Source organism: Uloborus diversus, chromosome 7 (genome assembly GCF_026930045.1).
Source record: "Uloborus diversus isolate 005 chromosome 7, Udiv.v.3.1, whole genome shotgun sequence".
Lineage (NCBI taxonomy): Eukaryota > Metazoa > Arthropoda > Arachnida > Araneae > Uloboridae > Uloborus > Uloborus diversus.
In genome coordinates, this window is record NC_072737.1 from 118790950 (window position 1) to 118803668 (window position 12719).

A 12719-nucleotide genomic window follows, 5' to 3' on the forward strand; every position below is an offset into this window, starting at 1 on the left:
TGGGGGAGTGTCTGAGTAGTATAAAGCATGTTGTCGGTGTAAAATCAGTATTTCTGGCAAAGAGATTGCACGCCGTATAGCAGTTAAAATCACACCGAGTTGCTGCCTCAGCGAGAAATGGCGAATAATCAATCTGTTAGACGACATCTGGATGCTTTTACCCGAGGTCGAATCATTGGGAAGTTGGAGGAAGGCCGCAGTGTGACAAGTGTGGCTGCAGAGTTCGGAATTGCTCACAGCATCGTTTCACGACTTTGGAGACAATTTCAAAGCACAGGAACAGCTATCCGGGGGTTCAGTAGTGGTCGTCCACAAGGAACCATACCCGCAGATGACCGGTATATTGTCTTACAGGCCAGAAGAAACAGGCGGCAGACAGCGGGAGAAATCGCTAGACACACGAGACAGGCGACTGGACGACCGATATCGCATTTTACCGTGGCCAGAAGACTGCACGGTGGTGGTCTGTTTGCACGACGCCCTATACGGTGTGTACCTCTAACGCCTGCCCATCGGAGAAGGCGTTCTCTGTGGTGCCGGGAACACCGGAATTGGAGAGACAATGAATGGGGACGAGTACTCTTTACAGATGAGAGCAGATTCAGTCTGAGTAGCGATTCTCATCGCATACTCATCTGGAGAGAGCGAGGAAGCCGCAATCATCGCTCGAACATCATTGAAAGGGACAGGTATGGAGGTCGCGGTGTTCTCGTTTGGGGAGGCATCATGCTTGGTAGTCGTACAGACCTTCACATCTTCGACGCATGTTCAGTCAACGGGACCCGTTATTGTAACGAGATTCTTCTTCCATATGTGCGTCTTTTTAGAGGCGCTATGGGTCCGCAGTTCCTTTTCATGGACGACAATGCACCATGTCATCGCACAGTAGCTGCCGAACAGCTCTTAGAGAGTGAGGATATTGAACGTATGGATTGGCTGGCACGATCTCCGGGTCTCAATCCCATCGAGCATGTATGGGATTTTCTAGGCAGACGCTTGGCAGCTCGTACCTTACCACCAGTAACGATTCGGGAGCTTCGATTGGCGCTGTAAGACGAATGGGCAGCAATGCCTCAACAACTCATTGACACCCTCATTCTCAGCATGGGCAGACGCTGTGAAACCTGCCTAGCAGTCGGGGGAGATCATATCCCCTACTAAAGACCGGATGTTTCTTGCTGGACACCCGTCACGGGGATGTTTCGGCCTTCAGTCGCATTGCGCTCCATGCTACTTTTTCAATAAAGCTTCTTTTTATCCCTCTGATTTCTCTTTTAGTACGTGTTGCTTACATTACACATGTCCTTACGTATTGGGGATCTTACGGTATAAAATGTGTTGATTTGGAAAGCTTTTGTACAAAGTTATATTGAAAAAAACCGTCTCGTCCTTAATTTTTGCACACCAGTGTATGTTGTAGTTGCCCTCGAAACAATTCTCTACTACCTACAGTGACACACCAATGAAACTCTTCCAACACTAAAAAAAAGAAAAAAAAAATGAAATTGATGTATACGTGATACCCTAAAAAAAAGAAATTGATGAAAGACGTGTTACAAAGACGTAGAAATGTATTACTGCAGTTGAAAAAAAAATCCAAGTAAATACGGTAGAGGCTGGAGAATATTTTTGTCTCCCACATCATTATGCACTCTTGATTGTGTCAAATTTGCTCCACCATCTTTATCTCGTTCAAAATACTTTTAAGCTCACCTCAGTGTTTCGTTCAGGCATCTCTCCAGGGGGGGGGGGGCACTTCCCCCCGGAAAAGGCCAACTGCCCCCTCCCTGGAGAAAAAATTGATTGCATTTGTTTTACTATATAAAGATTTAAAAAAAAAAGGAAATGATAGACAATTTGAAACTCTATCATCCGAGGGAGGGGGGGGGGAGATATCGGTCTCTGTGGGCCCCCATTTTGTCACTGTTAATGGAAAGTCCCTCGCTGGCAACTCTTAGATCATTAAGGGCCTTGATACTAGAAGTGGGCGTGGTTGTTGAGGCATTATTCTTTAAGGGAAAAGTGAAGGGGAACCACGTGGGGAGGTTAGCCGCTGAAGAGCGGATCGTATTGCTGTGCTAATTCTCGTAGGAATTTTAAGAATTCTCAATTTTAATTTTTTACTTCATGACAGAAATGTTTTGGAACAGTTATTTTCTGTCATCCGCAAGTGTATAATTTTATTGTTTATAGACATTTTTTTTCTACTGTTGTAAATTGCTGATTTATGACGATTTAAAAACGGTCTTAATGGTTGCTCTCATTTAGAAAGAGAGTTCGTACTTCATACCCATTTCCCCAACACGCTAAATTTCACTTCAGTTCTTTACAACAAATAGAAATTGCTTTTATTTTTCGCTTTCTTTTTTTAATGCAAGCTAGTTTCATTTTTAATTAATTTATTATTTCATGCAATCTTGAAATGAATAAAATATTAAATTTGAGAAATCAGGTTAAATGTATAATGTATTTTAAACTATTTTTTGGCCTCTCACCCCCCCCTCCCCGTTAATTTTTTTTTTTTAAATATGAAGAACATCTTCAAAAATAAACTAAATAAATGTATGGGAAAAAAAGTATTTCAAAACACGTACTGTATTTTTTTCGTACTTGTGGTTTTTTTTTTTTAACTTTGTTTATATTTTTACTCTTCAGCAAAGGTATTTTTCTTCTTTATTTTCTTCCTTTCTTTCTCTTTTTTTTTTCTTTCTTTCTTTAATAGAAATTCTGAATATATTTTTTATATTTTGTATCCCGAAACAAAAAAAGTTCTTAATCAAAACCAAAATGCAATTTCTGATAGACTTACCAAGTTACAGAATGGCTGATTTTAGCCAAGTGCACTATAGCACAAATGATTTTATTGTGTCTAAAAGTAGTTATTAAAACGAAATAAGTTTTAATGTTTAAAGTTTAGGATATATACACATCTCGGTCTTTTTTTTTTTTGCTTAGCTAGACATTATTGTATGTCTGAATTGTTCATAATTTCCAGTATTGTTCTTTTAACTTTCAAATACCATTGAACCTCTAAAATTATTCAACGAAGTTTTCGAAACAAAGTAAATTGCAGTTCAGTTCTTTACAACGAATGTAAATTGCTTTTTTCTTTCGATCTTTCTTTTTGCAATGCAAGATAGTTTTATTTTGAATTCATTATTTCATGCCTCCTTGAAATGAATAAAATATTGTACTTCGAAAAATATATTATGTATTTTAAATTATTTTTTGGCATATTTTCCCCCGTTAAAAAAAAGAAGAAAAAAGAAAATTAATGAAAAAAGGGTTTAACGTATCGTAAAAACATCGCTAAATACAAAGAAAAATTTTAAACATAAATAAGTTAAATAAATGTATAGGAAAAAAAGTCAAAACACGTAGACTTTACAAGTAAAAGAATACCAAATGCATTCAAAGCGCAAATGCTTTTACTGTGTGTAAAAGTGGTTGTTGAACGAAATAAGTTTTAATACTTTACGTTTAGAACAGGGGAAAAAAGATTTCGATATAAATAATTTGTCTGAACAAAAGTATTTTTTTCAAATTGAAATTAATTTTTATATACAAACGTCTGCTTCTTTTTTTTTTCGCTCAGCTAGACATTATTGTATTAGAATTGATTCTAATATTCAGTTTTTTTCTTTCAACTTTTAAATACAATTATCACTCTAAAATTATTCAACACTAACAGAAAAAAAGCACTAGAAAGAAAACTCTAATTTCTCGTCTAACTGTCCGAATGAGCCCTGTGTCCGAATAACCTCCTAAAATCCTTTCATCTTCTCCCTGGGTAATAAAACTTGTCGCCTGCACTCCTGCTTCAGCACACACAATAGCTACTCAATAGAATAGCTTGTCTATGTCTGTATGGTTTTAAGTGGCAACTAACTGCTAAAAGCACATCTTTTTCCCTGGAAAAAAACGTGCAATTAATTAACTAAAAAGGTATGCTTCCCCCTTTTTATTACCATCTTTTGTTTGTTATTCGTTATTATTGCAGTTGTGATAGGGATGGGGTTGGTTGGTTGGTTAGTTGGTTGGTTGGTTGGTTGGAACTATGTTATGTCTATTATCTATCTAGCTGTTAACTCATACAATTTGGTGAGATTCGTATCGGAACCTTAAGACATGTACTCTGTGGGCACTCATGGTAAGAAAACACTCTTAGAAAGTTTCTCATGCGTGCTTTTTTGACAATTTGTAACTTATGTTCAAATTTAGTACTATTACCCATTTTTCAATTCAAAAAAATAAAAATATTTCAATCTTTAAAAACCTTAAGATTTTTTTTTATTTATTTAATAAGTTATTTATTTTTGCACATATCACAAAACCGTCTTTTGCATATGTGCATATGTAATCGCTAATTTCGACCCGTTTTGACGTTTAGTGCATATAAATGCATAAAAACGGTAATTTAAAAAAATGCATATTATTGCGCTTTTTACAAGATTTTTCTTCACTTCTTTCTTTACGTAAGCTAAAAAAATAAAGCAAATGTTTTTTTTTGTTCTTAGTGCATATTTTTTTTTAGCGTTTTGTGAATATTTTAAGTGTTTTTAGTGCATATATGTATGCATTTTTTCATGACTTTTTAGTGCACATAATCAGGGCTCTAATCATTTTCCTAGTCTTTTTTTCCTGTGAAACTTAGTGAGAATTAGTTTTCATCACTATCTGCAATTTTTATTTTATTACATGTTATTGTCAGTTTTAGGAAATGTATGACAATTTAAAGAAACAAAATTAGACTTTAGAAGGAGCAATTCAACAAATATTTGTCTCTGTAAATGTGCTTAGTTTTAAATAATTTTTATTACATAATAAAAATGCTTCGATGCGTGTTTTATAAATTTAAAAGTTTCTTATGCATTTTCATTGTCACCGTCAATATGAAACTTGATAATATTTTTCCCGCTTGGAGTAATTTTGTGTTCATTTCAAAAATTCAGAGATGTTTTGATTCCTTTTTTATTTGTAATTTCCAATATTTTTTTTTTGTTTTTCATAATATTGCAGTACTGTCAGACTTTTGATCTGTTACATTTTTATGGGATATAATGAACCAAGAGTGTTTTTTCAAAACTCATATTGTCCCGTCCGTGGACGCATACAGGGATTTACTTCAGGAGGCGCGGACAAGCCAAACAAGAATGTAAATTTACGAATTGATATTGTAAAATTATTTAGAGTTGATAATTTTGAATTTATTTCTGGAGAGGTGGGGGTGGGGGGAGGGTTACAGTTCCCACTTCTCAAATATGTCCTTGACCCCCCCCCCTCCGAATTCTTAAGGTGCTCCGCTCCCTAGAATACGCCCTCCCCCCAAACTTCCAAAATGCCCCTCTCCCCCGGAGCAAAAGGTCTGAAAGAAACACTGCTCACCCCTGCCATAATACTGTCTGTTCTCGAACGCGACTAGCAGCTGCGAACGGTTCCAATTAAAAAGGGTGATGCGCACTTCCAGTTACATTCAGTTTTTGCTTGCTCGTTATTTCTTTCTTGCTATCACACCTGTTTTGAAAAAAAATCAGAAGAGACCTGACGCATGCGCAAATTCGAGTAAGGTTTCGCGTTAAAATATCGGACAGTATTTTCTCACTCAGCCATTCATGATTCTAATCTAAGAAAGCTATCGCTTAGTTCAGCGAATTTATCGCTTGTAATTTCAAGTGAAATTCACCTGTGCATTTTTCTTCATCTGTACCATCGCCACAATTGTCATTTCCGTCACAGACTTGAGAGTAATCTACGCACTTTCGATTGCGGCACATCTTTTTACCGGAAGGGCAGACACCTGCAGAAATAAAAGCAAACAGAAAGTTAGAATTAAAAAATAAATAAATAAATAACTAAAAAAAAACAATTTAAGAATCTCATAAATGAATCTGAATATGAATTTTTCAACACTTTATTAGGCAATTTTCTGTAAATTGATACCTTAAAACATTAATCACGAAAAAACTGACCCGAAATTAAAAAAAAAAAAACTCATTGCAGCAAGTCCATGGAGCTCGAAGTAATTTGGTACGAAATTTCAAGAATATGTGTGCTATAGGGTCTCTTGTACGCGGGTCCACCACAGGCATTCTTTCACAACTTCTTTGACCTAATTTTTTTTTAATATTTTGAGAAAATAAGATAAATAACATTGTCGAAAGTTTAACTTAACTATTTTCATTTGGAATATTAAAGACTAAAGGTAATATTAAAAATTAAAAAAGCAAGTAAAAAAACAAAAAAGCAAACTAAACTAAACAGTCGCGTGTATTTCTCAGTCAGTTACAAGCAGTTGATGTGCAGACTTCCACTGGCACTAAAAAATATCAATGATGTCCAAAAGTAGGTCTAGGGGAGGGAAAAGAATACCTAAGATCAGAATTTTTTAGGGCTAACCGGGCCTAAAGCTATCAAACGAAATTATGTCTCAGTATATCTCTCAGATACGCGTCTGCTGGAAGGTTAATGTAAAATACCTAATTTTAACGAATCTGCCGTGAACTTTTGGCTTTTAATTTTGCCGATATCTGCGGTCAGCTTTTAACATTAAACAAAATTACCTCTAAGTGTATCTCTCACTCAGATAAGTGCCTGCTGGAAGCTTAATGCTGTAAAACATTTAATTTTTATCGATACTTTTGACCATAAACGAAATAACCTCTCAGTGTATCCCTCAGATATGCGTCTGTTAAAAGGTTAATGTTGTAAAATATTTAGTTTTACCTATATCTGCGGTCAACTTTTGACAATGAACAAAATTACTTTTCAGTGTATCTCCCATATAAGTGGTCCACTGCCAAAAATAATCTGATTAGAAATGAAAATGAAATCTGCTCATTTTTTTAAGCAGAATTCATTCGTAAATGACGAACTGTTCTGCTCAGATTCAAGTACGAAGACAAATTTAAGAGTGGAATTGCTTTTACGCATGCGTGGTTAGGAATCTAAACGAGGGGAAACATTAACACGTTAACCAGAGCTGCCAACTTTTGAAAAACTAAATTAGTAGCAGAGTTTTATGCGAGGGGGTATCATAAAACGGCACATTTAATTACGAATGCAACAGATACAATGAATATATTACGTTTAAATTATCTACCTCAGGTCAGAGCCAGACTGACGTAAGTCCAAAAAATGCGACTTTCCGTTTATTAGTGCATTGTACTTGAAGCACTAATTTATGCATTCAATTAAAAAAATTACTAAATTAAAAATTACTAATTGGAAGAACTAAATATTCCACATGCTTGCGTCCCCTCCTTTGCATGCGCACCAGAAAAAAAGTTTTTTCTCCTGGACAAGTAACGCTTTACTTCGAAAATAATACTAATAATCGATTTTTTTTTCATTATTTTTAAACAGACATCTAGAATTTTGTTAGAAAAGCAATATTATCTATATTTATGTAATATAGAAATTATCTGTAACTAGCTGCGTTGCCTGATCTTGCCCGGTCCATCTTGAAAATACAAATTGTGTCATTCAACAATTATGCTTAAATAAATAATAATAATAAAAAAACATCATGCACAATTTCCCTTCCAAACAATAAAGACAGATATTAAAATACTTTTAAGAAATTAAATCGAAAAAGATGGATTTAAAAAGCGTTACCATGGAAAAACAAAATAAAATAAGTTTAAGGAATTAAAATGCAAAAGAAAATGGTTAACAATTTGAATGGAAATGCGATTTTTTGAACTTGATTTAAAAAGGCTTGTAACTTTTTTTTCCTTTGGAGATAAAAGCTTAGTTTTTTCGATCAAAGGTCAAGATGGTGTCAAAAAGATGGTGTCAAAAAGAAAACTGTGGGACGATTCCTTCTTTTTTTTTTTGATAGTTTTAATGAAGAAAGTACTGTCCAACCACGGATTGCATGGAATTTTCAACCGTCCAGATAAGACGAATCTATATGAATAAGGGGGAAAAATAAAAATTTGATGCGCGTATTCCGCTCATTTGAATGAGACTCTACTTCTGCAAAAGCTGACATCGGTAAAAAATAATAGATTTGTCCATTTCCGGCAGTAAAATGGTGCTTGTCTTTCCATACAATCCGTGGTCAGACAGTAGTGCCTAATTTTCAGCTTAACCTAAACAAATTCGAGCTAAAAAATCAAATATAACTCCCGCCGTAAGTAGGTTAGAGCATTGAAACAAATTGCGTAGAACGCGGGAAATTCTACCCTTTTCAACGATATATAATATTAATATGTGCAAGTCATTTTTCAACCCTATATTCAGGAATTTATGTGAAAATTGGGCCTAAATTGGAATAAAAAAAGAACTATTTTTCGAATTTTTTTTTCGAACTGGTCTGCAAACCTTTATAGGACTTGAAAGAACTAACTGAAAATTTCAGCGAAATCGGCCGGTAGTTCTCGAGTTTTGCGAGTTCAAACACACAGACGCTTTTTGGAGACTTCATTTTATACTATGTAGAGATGATTGAAAATTTTCCTGTGATTAGGTACAAAGGAAAAAAAGAAAATCGTAGGTTTCGGACTCGTTTTTGTAGCGTCGTAGTTCAAGACTGTAGTTTGAAGAAACTACGATTTTTTCGCAGCAGTTAACCAGCTCTGACGTTAACCAGCAAAAGTGTTTTAATCAGCAAGTGTATCAATCTTCCCGTGTTTGAAGTTAATGTTTCTAGAAGAAAGAAGGTGTACACGGCTTGTTTGTTTCAGTAATGAGTTAGAATCGCCATCTTCGATCTATACTACTGTAAATGCGAACCGACACTTTTTCGCCTTACATTTTATATAACTGCTTGTGATGTTGTGCTGTTTGGAACGAGGTAACTTCGGATCGGCAATAACTTAAGGTGAAACATATAGTTCAGCTTGTTTCCAAATAGAAAGCCATCTGTGCAGTTACAGAATTTTTCAATTTAAATGGAATTGTCAAGCAGGCGCGGGAGACATTTCTAAAATTGCGGAAGCAGTCTTTTGCTGTATTGTAACAGGTAAGTATTATTTTTCTTCTTAAATTCATGTTTCCTAAAATAGCGTACTATACTGTATACTTATATTTTTCATTATTAATAAGAGAAACAATGAGCAAAAGGGAAATAAGTTTTTGCTTTGGTGAATTTTTTACAATTGTCATTTTTATATATTTAACTCAATTTCCCAAATTCATATACTTCAACTTAAATTACACCAGATTACCAGTTTTGATTAAAAATTTGATGTGTAAAAGGCCACTAAGCGATTTATTATTTTTTACTGCTTTCATTGTTTAAGAACTTTTAAAATGTTCCATATAAATTGTGTACTCTTTTTGCTTTATTTTATTCGAATTTTAGTTATGTATGGCCAGATACAGCTTTTTGGAAGTACTTAAACGGAGCTTTTAACATAGAATCTGACATTTTTTTTCTTAGAACAACAGCTCTGATGTTATTGATTTCTCCCAGATTTGAGTGATTGGTTTCTAAAACACTACTTATATTTGCATATCATATCTAATATAATGAATTGAATGTGTAGCCAATGCCAGTGGCGTGTCTTGCATGGGGTGGTAATTTATGGTGTCCCCCTCCCCCCAACAAACTCAAAGAGAAAAAAAAAGGTTTTAATATTCTATGAAAACATGAAATTTATACAAATTTTAGAAGCTACTACATTTGTGTTATTGAGAAATTGTAAGCGCGTTCATGTAGAAATAAAAACTATTAACGCTTTTTATATAACTTGCCGTAGACGCATATGAGCAGAGCCGTTGCGAGGTATAAAAAGTAAGGGGGTGTATGAAATGGCCCCTTAATTATTTCAAGCGCATTTGAAACACAAGGTAAAATAATGGATTTCAGTTCTTTGGTTTAGGAAGAAGTCCCTATTAGGTTTAAGTATTAACAATATGAATCTAATCCTAAATGTATTTCACTCCATAATGTGGGGGTGTGTGTGAGGGGATCCGGGAGTTGCCCCTTCCCCCGGAAATTTTTTTAATTTGTTGTCTTAAAAATGCATTTTAGCTTGATCTTAAAAATCACAAACTGAGCGTATGTATCTATGTTTGTACCAATGTATATACCTATGTATCTATGTAGTCGATATCTATGTCCGAGTTTCTTCTCCCGAACGACAGTGAACTGATCATCGAACCAGGTATCGATGGATTCGTAATCTTCCCGTCTTTATGTTTGGCAATTTAACATAATCCTCCGATAGTAATTAGCGGAGATATCAATTAAAAACTATTCATTATGACACTTAGGTTTCGACATAGAATTCCTATTTTCCGAAGGCTTTCCTCCATTCAAATTATTATTCAGTGCTTCAACTCAACTTTCCGTAACACTGCTTTTATTAAAATTTGTTGCATGAAGATAATCATTGAGAAGAAAGATGTGTTGCCATTTTTTTCCTCGAATATGAAGAAAACAATTCTGGGGTTCGTTTTGAGGCTTTTCCTGTAATCGGATAATTTAAGATGTTTCCTTTTCGGTAATTTTTCCGCAATCTTTCGCATAATTTTAATGATATTTTTTTTGTTCAAGCCATGGTTGTTGAGCACGCGTCACTTAACATTACTTTTATTTTCGAGATAGACCGTGCAAAGCCGGGCGACGCAGATTTTTTTAAAATCCGCAATTCTACTTTGGGTGTCACCCCTCCAGACCTGTGACAGACCTTAGGCATACCACCCTCGCCCCCTGTAGCGACGCCACTGCTAATGCTCAATATTTTATTTGAATTAGAATATGTGTGTGTGTGTGTGTATGTTTTATGTTTCATCCTTATTTAGGTCATAAACATTATACATTATGAAGAAATTTTATATTACCTAGTAAATTCCATTTAGACAAATGTTTAACATTTTTAAAACGTCATTGTGAACATAATGAATCGTGCAGACTGGAATGATGGATAATGTTACTGAGAATACGGAATGACTGCGATTTTATAAAACAGCTACGCGTGCTTAAACATTACAGATTGAAGTCAAATTTATCTGTAATGTTCAAGCATGTGTAGCTGTTTTATAAAATCAGCAATGAATCAGTTTCTACACCTCGTAGGAGCAGTAGGTTTTTTAAATTTATTCCTTTTTATCCTTCTTTTGCGTTGCAAGTATAGGTAGGGATGTTGCGATTTAGCAAGTCTTAAATTTATTTTAATGAGAAATTGGTTCTGTACCAACATTAATTTATACATTTTTGAACTAGTGTCATCATATATTATTTTAAATTTCAATTCAATATAAATACTAAGTTTAATACTACAACACCTTTGGTTTTTTATGCATTATAATGCTTATATTTTGTTTACTTGCTGACTCGCAACGTGCTCCGAAACCTGTGATGCTCTTCTTAGGATATACTGCTCACACCCACTGACGAAGAAGAAGATTATTTACTGATGCATGGTGAATCATTTTTGAGAAAGAGATATATTTCAAAAGTAAGAACTCTTGCTTTTTATTTTTAAGCCAAATTGTGTCGGAGCCATTTCGGGTAAGCGATGTGCTTAAAAATATACTATTTTAACTCAATTCTATAACCTGTTTTAACAATGTGCCTGCTGGAAGGTTAATGTTGTGAAATATTTAATTTTACCGATATCTGCAGTCAAGTTTTGACAAAAAAAAACTTTTCAGTTTTTCTCTCAGATACGCGCCAGCTGGAAGGTGAATAATGTAAAATACTTAATTTTACAGATATCTGAGGTCAACTTTTGACAATAAACGAAATTACTTTTTCTTGAATCTGTTTTCACCGGAACATATTTTTTCATGTTCCCCAATACAATGAAAAGGTTAAAAAGTTTAGAACAGGGGTTCTCAAACTTTTTCTACTCGCGGCACCCTTTGAACAATTAGAATTTTCTCACAGCACCCTATTCCATCTTTATTATTTGAGCTAAGTGCGCAAGTTCAACAAATTGGACTACCTTAAGGTTCAAAACTGAAAATAATTCACCTTGCATATCATCAGATGAATTATAACTACAAGTACTAAGAAACACTCGAAACCAAGTGGAAATTTAAGCTTCCAATGTGTTTCTCAGCAGTTTTAGCAAAGCAAAGCAATTTAGCCTTTGCAAGAACATGGACCCTAATTATGAAGACTCCGGACAAAGATTACTTCACGCAAAGTGGAAGACAAAAGCACCAGAACGTACTATAAAGCAAAACAAATTGAAAGAGTCTTTAATTTGAACCACATTATTTGATAACCTTAAAACCACTATCAAAAATTCCATGTTTTCTTTCATGGAAAGAATTACGATCAGTCGTCATATTCATTACAGCTGATAGTTCGTTATTTTCTGTTTTTTTTTTTTTTGTCTCTCATGAGAGCAATTCGTTCATATATGTGCAGCATATGCAGCACATGATCATATCCTCCACCCGATACTCCGGTGTCATATCATAAGGACACTGAAGTGCAAAAAAGGCTAAGCAAGGCCAACAATCTACTTTACTTGGTTATCAAATTCAGGGGTGCCCATACCTCTAAGAGCAAAGGCGCGGCACTTCCAAATTACCACGAAGACCCCCCGTTCAATTGGGGAGCTCAAAAATTACAAATACTAAAAAATTATTAATAATATTTCTGAACAGGGACGTCCCGATGACAGGTCACTCAGACCTTCCAAAAATTTCCTTATTTGGCAAATTTTTTCTGGCCATTAATCAAAATTATCATCATTCGCCAAAATTTGGAGTTTCATTCGACAAAATTTGGAATTTCATTCTGCAAAATCATCCCC

General features: G+C 34.7%; 1 protein-coding gene across 1 annotated transcript in view; it reads right to left on the reverse strand.

Moving 5' to 3' along the window:
• LOC129225903 (chymotrypsin-like elastase family member 2A) overlaps positions 1-12719 on the reverse strand; it is a 46130-nt gene that overhangs the window by 27711 nt on the left and 5700 nt on the right. The window contains exon 4 of the mRNA XM_054860435.1: positions 5684-5797. Coding sequence (XP_054716410.1) covers positions 5684-5797 — 114 coding nt within the window. The remainder of the gene's footprint in view (positions 1-5683; positions 5798-12719) is intronic.